General features: G+C 43.0%; 1 protein-coding gene across 1 annotated transcript in view; it reads right to left on the bottom strand.

Moving 5' to 3' along the window:
- The window catches only part of XDH (xanthine dehydrogenase), a 91,774-nt gene that overhangs the window by 62,514 nt on the left and 17,009 nt on the right, over positions 1 to 12,251 (bottom strand). The window contains exons 4-9 of the mRNA XM_015413747.1: positions 12,113 to 12,221; positions 9,526 to 9,652; positions 6,473 to 6,534; positions 4,704 to 4,772; positions 3,224 to 3,286; positions 2,105 to 2,191 (exon numbers count right to left, since the gene is read on the bottom strand). Coding sequence (XP_015269233.1) covers positions 2,105 to 2,191; positions 3,224 to 3,286; positions 4,704 to 4,772; positions 6,473 to 6,534; positions 9,526 to 9,652; positions 12,113 to 12,221 — 517 coding nt within the window. The remainder of the gene's footprint in view (positions 1 to 2,104; positions 2,192 to 3,223; positions 3,287 to 4,703; positions 4,773 to 6,472; positions 6,535 to 9,525; positions 9,653 to 12,112; positions 12,222 to 12,251) is intronic.

Genomic DNA, 12,251 nt, shown 5'->3' with positions numbered 1-12,251 from the left:
GCCTCCCAGGGCAGCAGCACTCCGGCGCTGGCCCTGGGAAGCGGCAGGGGGCTCTTCTGGCCTCCTATGGGCCGAAGTGCTCTGGCGCTGGCCCTGGGAGGCGGTGGGGGGCCTCTTCTGGCCTCCCACGGCAACAGCACTCCGGCACTGGCCTGGGGAAGCAGCAGGGGGCGCAGCGCAGGGAGCTGGGGGCAGGGCTTGCTGCCATGGCCTCCACCCCTGGGCTCCCGGAGCAGCGCTCTGGCCCCAAAAGACCCCTGGTTGAAATACAGTCCAATCATGATGTCAAAACAAGAACAACACATTGAAAAATTTCACTCATAGCTACTTTTCTGCTGAAGCAGTTAAAAGGATGTGCCAATCATTCGATGTTGGTGTAGGTAGAAAAAAAACTCCTCTATCCCTGGGCCATATTCCTTTTCTGAATCAGGGTCCAATGGAATACTCCCTCTAAGCTGCGGAGTCTTGTGAGCAAAAATTCTACTTTGTGAGCAACTGGCATTAAAGTTGTGAGCGAGCGATTGGGCTACTGCATAAATTAGTTTGCTCCGGAGCCATCCTTCCTGAGCTAAGACAAAAATATCTCAGCCAGAGGCTAAAAACATGTGAGCTAGCTCACAATAATTCAACTTAGAGGGAACACTGGTTCCATGTGATTCCTTGTTAAAAGAAAATATTAGTTGTAGATTTTCCGGAATGTGTGGCCGTGGTCTTGGCATTGTAGAACCTGACGTTTCGCCAGTAACTGTGACTGGCATTCTCAGAGGTATAAACACAGAAAGATGGAGTACTCTCTGTGTCAAGGTGAGAAGAAAATGGTAGGCAGTAAATTTATATCTACTCCAGAAGGTGGATAGGACTGAGTCATTGTCTTGTAGGAGTTCCCCAGGCTATGGACATGCTAATGGAGGAGCTTTCCTGAGGAAGTTCTTTTGTTTCCTGAGGAGGTTTCCTGCTTCCTGAGGAGGTTGTTAAAATCCTAATCTTATCTGTGTGGTCCTGATGTAAACTTGTCCACAACTGCATTGTATACTCCTGCAGAAGTAAGGGTGTCTCTTCTGTCTTTTGCCGATCGTAGCATCTGTTGTATTTTTCTGGTGGGTCTGAATACTGTTTGTAGGTTGTGTTTTTTCATAAATTTTCCCATCTGATCAGTGATTCCTTTGATATATGTCAAAAACACTTTTCCTGTGGGAGACTATTTTTCCTCAGTTGTTTGTTTTACCTTTGGTTTAATTGCTCTTCTGATTTCATTCTTGGAGTAGCCATTTGCTTGAAGAGCATGGTTTAGATGATTTAGTTCGTCATTGAGAAAGGGCGGTTCACATATCCGTCTTGCACGGTCTACTAATGTTTTGATTATGCCTCTTTTTTGCTGAGGGTAGTGATTGGAGTTTTTATGCAAATAGCAGTCCGTGTGAGTTCGTTTTCTGTAGACCTTGTGACCTAATTGAAGGTTAGTTTTGCGGATGACCATGATATCTAGAAATGGGAGTTTACCCTTGACTTCTTTTTCCATGGTGAATTGTATGTTAGGGTGGATGTTGTTGAGGTGGTCTAAAAACTCCATCAGTTCTACTTCTTCATGGTTCCAAATGATAAAGGTATCATCTACGTACCAGAACCAGAATGTTGGTTTGTGGGGTGCAGATTCTAAAGCTGTTTTTTTCAAAATGCTCCATGTAAAAGTTTGCTATATCTATCTGTTCATAGAATTCATTACCCCATTGGAAGTAACTGGTTGTCAAACAATGGTGGAATAAGGCCGTTATGTCATCAGGAAACATTTTATTAACAAGCGCGAGTGTGTCTTTTACCGGAACCTTGATAAAAAGACCTTGGTATTTTACTTGCATGGCAACTAATGAACTTTGGCCGTGAAAGCCTTCGACAACATAAAAGAAAATATGCTTGAACTCTGACCATCATCACAGCAGATATGCCCTATTTTGCCACTCAAGGTGTGAATAAATCATAGACTAAAATCTATTACCACACTACTGGTTATAATTTGAGCATGTCCTCAGTCTATATGCAGAAATTAACAAGGACTTACCTAGGGGAGAAATGTCTCCAGTATACTGTGAGGAAAAAATGTACCTACCAACAACTCTGGGGGGAATATAGGCTCCTGTGTAGGATCTAGAGGCTGGAACTCAGCACAGTTGAAGAGAGATGAAGATACCATTGCCTACAAATGACAAATAGCACATTTATTTACCTTATTACTGAAGAAGATTGCTCTTTCTTCATTTAACCAAGGCAATTTTTTTCTTTCATTCAAACATGAAATAAGCACAGTTAGTCTAACAAAGGTCCCGGTCACACGCGCGAGATAATGCGTGGGGGAAGCAAGACTATTTAACACGGAGAAAATTGACCCACAGTTGCACAATCACACAGTTCTTTGAAGCTGCGGGCATAGCCCGCCACTGCGTGATCAGACGCAATCACGGGTGAGTTGGGGTGGGGGGGGTTGGCTGTTTGTTTTCGATTCGTTTAAACAGAGGATCAATGAATCGCATCTCCACACTGAAGGCTTCCTACAGCAGTATGCGATGATGCACATACTGAGAAGGGGGGGCAACAGCACAGAGTCGGGATGGCCTGATCAGACCATCCTGACGCCATGAGAGCGCGGTGGAGCGATCACACAGGGGAAAGTCCATCTGTGGCCCGTAGCAACCTCTTTGATACTGGACTTTCCCCGGTATTTTTTAACTCCGCTTCTTTGGCAGAATGAGACAGGTTGCCGACAGGTGTGGGACGCTTGCCAGATGTTCCCGTGTGATCACACCCTTAAAATCCACCCGGCATTCATGTCTATTGCACAGCTAATTCTGCATGTGATCGGGACCCTAGAATGGGTAGGCATTGGGGCACCGACCTTATGCTTTGCTTCAAGATTAATATCAAGGCTTGATCTGCCGAAGACTTTCAGGGTGAAGACTTTTTTGTTTCATTTGGCACATCCCCAACAATGGTTACTGGCCTCCTCTCTGGTCCTGATGTTGCATATTTATGGGTTTTTACTGTATTTTACGATTTTAAAGTATTATTTTATAATTTTAAATGCTGTTTTAATTGTTCAGATGTTTTCATGTTTGCCTCCTTGGGGACTTTGGTTGGGTGGATAGACGGCATAAAAATGTGTTAAATAAATAAAATATTCACAATGAATAAGGTGTAAGAGAGTAAATATCAACAGATCTGAAAGACTTACTGTGTCTGTTGCATTCATGCAGCAATCTGGGCCATTGATTTTTGTTTCAGGACATCCCCAACCCTGGGAGGGGGATGAAAGAAAAACACTGTCATGAAATGGAACAATTTTTCCTATGTACAGCTATTCTTGCTGTATTTTTCACAGACAGTTCAGAAGACTTAAACAAGAGGAATCAAACATTCAGGATGGGGAAAGTTCAGGAACAACGTCTTCCTAGATTTTTATACTGTTTTGTTAATTATGAAATCAAATTTCACTTCTAAAACTTTGTTAAAAATAGAGAATAGAGAGGCACATAAAGCCTGGCTAGAAATTTTATTAATTTTATTTATATAAATTTATTAAATTTATTTATTTAAACATTTTTTAATATGAACAGAGGATATTAAAACATCTTCCTTCTTTATAAAATTTGCAAAGTAATATTTGTAGTCACTTCAGGCCACATCCACACTATATAATGGGTCCAATGCTTGTTCCTTCTTTTCAGGGAACACTGGGAATTTTTGCTTGAGGGGCTAGTGAGAAGTCTGGTCACCACTCCCAGATTGGCAACTGGCAAGATACTTACCTAAGGAGGACATAAGATTGCCTATTCTAGGCTGGGAAATTCCTGGAGGTTTGGAGGTGGAACCTGGGGAGAACGAGCTTTAGGATGGGAAGGGACCGCAGCAAGATTTAATGCCATAGAATCCAAACAGCCATTTTCTCCAGGAAAACTGAACTATGTAATCTGGATATCAATATTAATTCTGGGAGATCTCCAGGTTCCACCTGGAGGTTGGCAGCCCCAGTTGCTGAGATGACTTGCCCATTTGTTTACAGCTCCCTTTCTTGATGGACCTCAGCATGTTCACAACAAACTTGTGATGTGGGTTCGGCTGAGAGTGACTGATCAGCCCAAGGTTGAATGAAGATTTGAACCGAGGATTCTCTATTTCTAGGCCAACACTGTAACCACTACATCTACATATCTGCAGATACCCCAATATTACTTCCTGAGAACAAACACAGGCTTCACAGAAGGAAACTTAATCACATACTTATAGTGATTTAACTGTCATTTTCTTTCTCCAGGAAAACCCTGAGAACAGTAGCTTTGAGGAGGCTAGAAACCAAATAATTGTTAGCAACGATTAAACTACAGTTCCCAGGATACTCTTTGGGAAGTCATTATGCTTAAAGTAGTATAGAGTTTGAAGTGCTGACATGCTCTCAGAGATTTTTAAACAGAATTAATTCTCTCCTCTGGGAAATATTTGCAGAGGATTTGTGGGGAAAGCTTCCATTCCTCCCATGGTTCAGGCTATTGCCTTCTTCCAGAGCAACAAACATTTCACCAGTGCAAGGAGTCTTAATCCATCAGACCAGACATCTTCTCCTGATAGGAGGCTCCAGAGGAAGGCTCCACTATTAACAGAACAAAACCTTTGGATCCAACCTAGATTTTAGAGGACAACATATTTATCCAACTTACCACATTGTTTTCCTTTCCAACCATGCAGCAACCTAGACCATTAACTTTCCCCCCACAGCATTTCCAATCCTAAACAGAAAGAAAGATTTCAAAGGAAATGTTCTCCAAAAAACGCACATTTTCCAGAGAGACAATGTCATCGGGTTAGCTCCCTCCTTGGTCACATGGAGTACGGGTGCCCTTAGTAAGCTTGGGAAAGAGAAAGGTTCGATCCCTGTCACTCCCATCAGGCAACCACATGGGGGTTGAGTATGCTCCAAAGTATCTCCTTTATTGAGGCTGCAGAAGCTCCTTTTCTCCGGGCTCCTGTTTACAATGTGCTCTCCCAACTCTTATCCACCATCCAACCCAGTACATGCTGAACCACAGTTTTTAAGGCCCTCTCCAACAAGCCAAGAGCTTCTATTCGCAGGGCTTCCCCGAGGCCTGTATTTCAAAGGAGATTTGAATAAGGAAGTGCCCCCTGTACCCAAAATAAGGTTTGGACCCCCACACTACATACACCCCCATCTTCAGCGGACCCTCCCCTTCGAGGGAACACATTCTGTGTGCTGGTCCAAAGCGCAGTTCCGGTGCCAGTTGCTTCAAAGGACAAACATACAGGCAGACACTGGGGCCAGACTGCTTCCCCCCCCCCCGGAATATTTTGAAATACAGGCCCTGCGAACAGAAGCTCGTGGCATCAGAACCGGTGTTTGGACCGGGCATCACTGTATGTCACCTTGCAGGGCACAGTCTCCAGAGCATGGCGATGTGTCATTTGGGGTGGCCCAAATATTTCTTGGGTGTGCAGTCTGGCCCCAGTGTCTGCCTGTGTGTTCATCCTGGGTGCACCGCACTTTGGAGCAACCATAGAGTTTTCCCTTGTATGGCCCGGCGTCTGGGAATGGGCCTCTGGGGCGGGGGATTTTCCGCCCCCCGGTGGGATTTTGCAGCCCTAAGCCTGGCCCCAGTGTCTGCTTGTGTGATTGTCCTGGGGCACTGCACTTTGGAGCAGCTGGCACCAGAACCGTGCTTTGGACCAGGATACAGCATATGTCCCCTCGAAGGGGAGAGTCCTGTGAATGTGGGGGTATATGATATGTGGTGGTTGAGACCTTATTTTGGGGTTCAGAGCTTTCCAATAAGGACGTGCAAATAAGGAACCAACTTCAGCCTCCTGGTGTGCTTCACATTGTCAGCCAGCAGCCCTTGCAGCCCTCAGTTCTCCAGGCACAATGGGCCTCTACACCACAGACTAACTAACTGTTAGTCACACAGATTGAAAACAGGGACTAAAATGAAATCTCAACTTCTCTGTTTTATTTTATACTGACCCAAGGAGTTCAGGATGGTTCACATGTTTCTCTCCTCCTCCTCATTATGCTTCAAAAACGCCATGAGGTAGAACAGGCTCAGATATAGTAATTGGCTCAAGATTACCGAGACTTAGACCAGCATCTATCTACTAAACCTCTGTTTTCATCGAGCATATTTGGTGTGTGTGTGTGAAGGGGTCTGCTCCTTTTTTATTTAAAGAGTCCTTAAAGTATGCATAAATCTCCATCCCAGGGTGGCCCCGATCAGCTGTTTTCCTGATAGGCACTATCAGGAATTTTGCTTTTGTAGCAGAGGCTCACATTGGTTTATGATTGCTGAGGGAAAGAACTATAGATGGAAAGGAGTTTCCAAAATATATGTTCTTCCAACATTCTAGGTATATAAGCCATTAGTTATGGGCATCTAAACCCATTAGAAACTTTTAAAAACCATTATTTTTAGGCACTCACCTTTGCAAACGTTCTGTACCCTTCCAGAATGGGCCTGTATCCTGTACAGCGGCAGAGATTTCCTGTGTTGCCAAATCAAGTTGCAAACTTCAGTCAATTAAGTAATAGGAAAAAGAAGACTGCTACTATGGACAATACCATATATTTGTAGTCAGAAGGGGAGTTCTGAAAAAGCACCACAAACTCCCCCCCACTCCTAATTAACAGAATGGAATCTGTAATCAAGCAATTCTCCACCACTGGTCCTTTCCAAATTTATTTCCTGGTTTCTACATGATAGCAAACCACCTCTGCTTCTCGCTTACTTTGAAAGGCTCTTGCTGAGCTTGCCATAAATTGGTTGTGACAGCACTTACATATGTTTCTACATGATGACCAGTTCATTTTGCTTTATGAGTTTTGTACCTTTCAGTTGTTCTGTGGGGACTTAAATGTCTTTCAGTAGATCTTATTTCTGAATTTTCATTGTATGTTAGAGGGTTTTATGTGTGGTCAGTTTCCTTCTGCTCAGCTAGACTAACTGGAATGGGATTAGCAAATGTCTGTTCTTTGTTTTTACAAGCACATATACTCAGCTCTGTCATAATGGACACTGCTTTATATTTCACTGAGGGGATCAGGAAAAAACAGGCCAGGACTGTTTAAGGGTTAATCACCCAGGGAGAGGCTGCTGCTCCAACCAGGCTGCTACCTCAGACTACTAACCTGGTTGCATCTCAGTTTTTTAAAAGAACCATTTGGGAGACAGGGAATGAACAATTTTTGATTCCACATATTGTTATTAGCTTCCATTCTGGTTCACCTCATTTTTGTCACTGTTATTGATGCTTTTATGCTTTGCTGATGATACTTACCTAACATTTTTATAACATTATACACAACTGATGCAGATATATCAGTTAAAATACATATTTTTTACAGGCAAACAGGAAGTTTTTACAGGTGTTTTTAACAGGAAAAACTCAGTACAAAAACAGAAAAGGTATAAAGCTTGTGAAAACACATATCTCCAGTTTGGTCCTAATTCAAACTCATACTGTCTCCAAAAATTTCTTCACCATAGTCTGTCTGTCTGTCTGTCTGTCTGTCTCTCTCTCTCTCTCTCACTCACTCACTCACACACACACACACACACAGAGAGAGAGAGAGAGAGAGAGAGAGAGAGAGAGAGAGAGAGAGAGAGATGAAAAATACAGGAAGTCTTTTTTTTTCTTTGACAACTACAATGCAGAGTAAAATTAAGAACTCTTTGTAAGTGTCACAAAGTATCACAGTCTTAATGATTTCATCTGATTTCCTTGACCAGACCACATATGTCAAATCCCAAATAATGATTATAAATTACTTAATATGACACATGATACAAAAGGGTGTACAATTCTTGTTTCATTCATGGGATGGGGAACTGAAGTTAAGAGGCGGGTTTACTCAAGGGCAGTCAATGAATTCTCAGTAAAAGAAACCTGTTTTGCCACATCTCTTTTGAGCCAAACATGGTAATCCCATTGAACAACATAATTTTGTTTGCTGGATAAAGTGTACTGTCATGGCTGAGAGAACGATAATCAAATTCCAGGTGTCAAGAGAGTCTGTCTGAAACATTATGTAAAAAGGTCCCAGTCCCAGCAACTTAAAAATGAAAGCCTGTTTTCCCCCCCATGTTGCTGCTTATCTAGAGTCAGAAAAGTTTGCAATATTCAATATTTTGTATCCTATACAGTGTATAAGATACACTTTGAGCAGGTGTTGGTCATGGTGAACCTGGCTTTCCACTGATTAAGGGCTGGAAAATTGGCCAGAAAAGGTGCAAGTGAATAAGGTATGGAAAATCTGTACCTTGCCCTGACCCGGATAGCCCAGGCAAGCCTGATCCCATCAGATCTTGGAAGCTAAGGAGGGTTGACTCTGGCAAGTGGTTGGATGGGAGACTGTATAGAAATATTGATTTCTAAAGGTTTCATGCCTTCCCCTGGAATGTCTTTCTGATACCTTGTTTCCTGTTGCCAGCCAAATGGCTGACCATTTGGTCAGAGAAGCTCAATTGCCCTGCCATATAACCACACATGCTTTCACACCGCTAAGGGAAGAGGCAGACCTGATGGCGCCTGGCTGTGCCTGCATGTCAGGAGTCACGTACAAAATGAAGTGGTTGGAATTTGGGGTCACATGACTGCAGGTGTGGCCTTCAGAGTACTGACCATTCAGATGTTGCACCCATGGCAACTTAACAATTGGACACTCCTGTGTCTACTCCAATTGGCCCCTGGCCAGGGCTAATTTGGGACTGGGATTGCACTATATCTGGTCATTCCCAATGAGAGGAACTCTCTTTTTCTCCTGCTATGCTCTCTGTTACCCTGGTGTTCTGTTCACCTGCATGCTGTCCTGCCATGTGGTCTGTTGGAGGACAAAGGATTGCTTGGTGAGCTAAGCTCATGGTTGGCAAAGATGGACTTCTTGCTCCAAATCCCTTGGGGCTACTGGATTATTACAATGGACTATTCTGGACTGATAACTGTTCCTGACTTGGTAAATATGAAGCATTATGTTTAGTTAAGGCAAACACTGCCCTAGTCTTTCTTATTTTGGAAATCCTTATTAGTCTAACTGCAAAGCTCTGTGCTGAATAAACCTTATTCTTGTTTATAAATAGAGTCTATTTTGATGTGTAACTGAATCCCAAACCTAAATCTTGCAGCCTAACTGGCTACACGCTACCATTATTAAGTGCATCTCTGAGGAGGTGCTAGTGTGTTCTGTCTGGTGGCTATTGTTCTGAAATCCAGAGAGCCTACCTCTCTGGGTTATTGTGTAATGTACTGAGCCAGTGTAGAGTTTTCCCCTCATCCCTGGACTGGCCTGGGGGGCAGAATCTATACAGAGACCTCCTTGGAATATCAGGAGGCAGGGGCAGGCTTTATTCAGCTACCTCTCTGAATATCCTCCGGGCCCCCAGTAGGGGTCAGTCACCAGAGATCACCATGACTTCCAGGTGACACACACTCGCACGTGCACACAAACACACATTAAGAAATATTTTTAAAAATCTGTACCTTGAAAAGCATCTTCAATCTCTTCCATTTTGGGCTCAGGTTGATTGCGAAGAAGTGTGTACATGGACATGACAATGCCTGGTGTGCAGAAACCACACTGGGATCCATGGCTTTTTGCTATTCTTTCCTGAGAAAGAGAGAAAGAAAATCCATCTTGGCCTGATTAGGGATTCCCTAAGTGAGGTAGCATTCCCATAGTGTTTGTTCTATTGGACGATCTTTCCCAATAGAATAAGCAGATATAACAGATTTCCATAGAACAGAAGCACACAGAACCAAGTACAAATAAATCATAGACACATCTAAGAGTGAAATCAGATGATACAATTGAAAATCCATTTCCAGAGATCCAGTGCATTTTTTCCCCTTGGCAACCAGCAGACGTGGTGAATCCTGATTCGGAATGGCGTGACGTCCTCCCTCTGCTGTTTTATCAACCCCAAGCAGTCCCCCAGAGTTGCTATTCACTCTGTTGGAAGAATACAGACATCCATACAGGCAATCTGCATCTTTCCTCCACTTGGGCCCACAACAGGTTATTCGAAGTCAGGAAAACAGCATATAGGGGAAGAGTTAACCCCCTCCCACCACACCATAACTCCAGTTCTTATATGCCCAGGGAAATGCTAATCACCACTTTGGGGTCAGGAAGCAATTTTCCTCCAGGCCAGTTTGGTTGGAGATCCTGGGTTGTTGTGTTTTGTTTTTGTTTTTTGTCATCTCCTGGGTGTGGAACAGGGTTCACTGGGGATGTGGGAGGAGGTATTTGTGAATTTCCAGCATTGTGCAGGGGGTTGGATTAGATGACCCTGGAGGTCCCTTCCAATTCTATGAATTCAAATCAGGGCTCCTTGTGACTACCATTTACTTTTTTTAAAAAATCCAAACACAAAACATCTGGAGATCCAATCACAGTGTCTTGTCTTGTCCAAGTTCAGTTCAAGTCCTCAGCACTAAGATGCATCATTCATAAGTTTTCACCCACCCACATTATACTTTTGAATATGAATTATGAGAGGAGGCAAAAACAGAGGAGTGCTGTGGCCTTTGTGCTCAGCTTGAGGGATGCTGAACTGCATGGGTTTAATTGACACACATTCCAAATCAGCCTGAAAGATTATATTACATTGTGCCCCAGGCAGGAAGAAACAGCACGTGTAAGGCCACTCTTCCTAATAGGAGATTTCCATATGTGATGCTCCAGGAAAAGGGAATGAAATACTGTAACCTGGAGTGGAAAACACTTCCTAATCCCTCTGTAGCCTAAAATAAACATTATTGTTGTACATACATCTATCCAGGGCTTTTTTGGTAGAAAAAGCCCAGCAGGAGCTCATTAGCATAATAGGCCACACCCAACAGCAGAAACTCATTAGCATATCAGGCCACACCCATGACAACACAGCTTATGAACATATTAGGCCACAACCCCATGTTACCAGAAGTTAGGTCATCCTGCCACACCCACCTTTTGCCTCTTATTCTGTTCACCTTTTTTGTTGTCAAAACCCAGGGCTTTTTTTTGTAGCAAGAACCCCTTTGCATGTTAGGCCACACACCCCTAATGTAGCCAATCCTAATAAGTTTCTGCTGTTGGGTGTTGCCTATTATGCTAATGAGTTCCTGCTGGGCGTGGCCAACTTGGGAGCCAGCCGAAACTCCATTCCTGTGCGTTCCTGCCCAAAAATAGCCCTTCAAAACAACCAAGGATCTTTTCCTACAAAGAAGCTACTTTATACATCAGGTATTTTATACCTTAGCTGTTCAAAACCCATTTTTCCCGGACACTGAAACCAAAGTTTATTACCAGGTACCTTTCAGCTATTAGCTCTTGTACCTGTATACCTTGCCTAAGACATTCTGAGGCCTTGAGGCAGAAAACTCAATTGGTCTCCTCCCCTTGGTAAATAAAATACTTCTAACACTTAAAATATAGTAATAATTTATTGTTAGATTTAAAACCTAGTACTTGGCCACACTTTCAATAATGGCCAAACTCTTCTACTTGTTCTTCCTGGTAGAACCTGCCCTGTACCTGTAGTCTTCTTCTGTCCTAAACCATTCCTTCCTATTCTGCTTTGGTAACCTTTCTGTACTGTTTGTATGTCTCCTCAGAGCCTTCTGTCTTCCATCTATACTAATTTAAGCAGGCTCTTTCATCCTTCTTTTTCATAACGTTTCAACTAAAGGCAGCATGTAGAGATCTACAAATTATGCATGGTGTAGAGAAATTCAAATTTTTTCTCCCTCTCTCGTAATACTAGAACTTGGGGTTCCCAGTGGCATCTGATTGGTCGCTGTTGGAAACAGGCTGCTCATTGGCTTCTCTTATGTTTTTATTAAAATACTGAATGGAATCAGTCCCTAGACTTAACTTTGATGAACTCTGCTCGTCTTCTCTCACTTAACAAGCTTCTTGACATTTGTAGAATACCAGCATTTATTGCAAAACATCCAATGAACCAAGCCATGATTGTCAAAAATGGATCAGTAAGAACCAGCAATGAAACACACCATGGATAAAACAAAAAGATTATACCAGGGGCCAGATGCTTTGTTAAAACGTTGTTGCAATGCTATAGCTTACCTGTACTGGGTGGAGCCTTGTCTTTGTGCTTCCAATGCCTTCAACAGTTGTTACTGCTACATGGTGGAGGGCACATATAGGGAATAAGCAAGCATTGGCAGAATAGTGTCTAGATCCATCAGTCAAGGATATTTTTCAC

The sequence above is a fragment of the Gekko japonicus genome, unplaced genomic scaffold (assembly GCF_001447785.1).
Source record: "Gekko japonicus isolate JY-2015 unplaced genomic scaffold, Gekko_japonicus_V1.1 scaffold710, whole genome shotgun sequence".
Taxonomy (NCBI): Eukaryota; Metazoa; Chordata; class Lepidosauria; order Squamata; family Gekkonidae; genus Gekko; species Gekko japonicus.
This window is presented reverse-complemented; position numbering and strand designations above follow the sequence as displayed.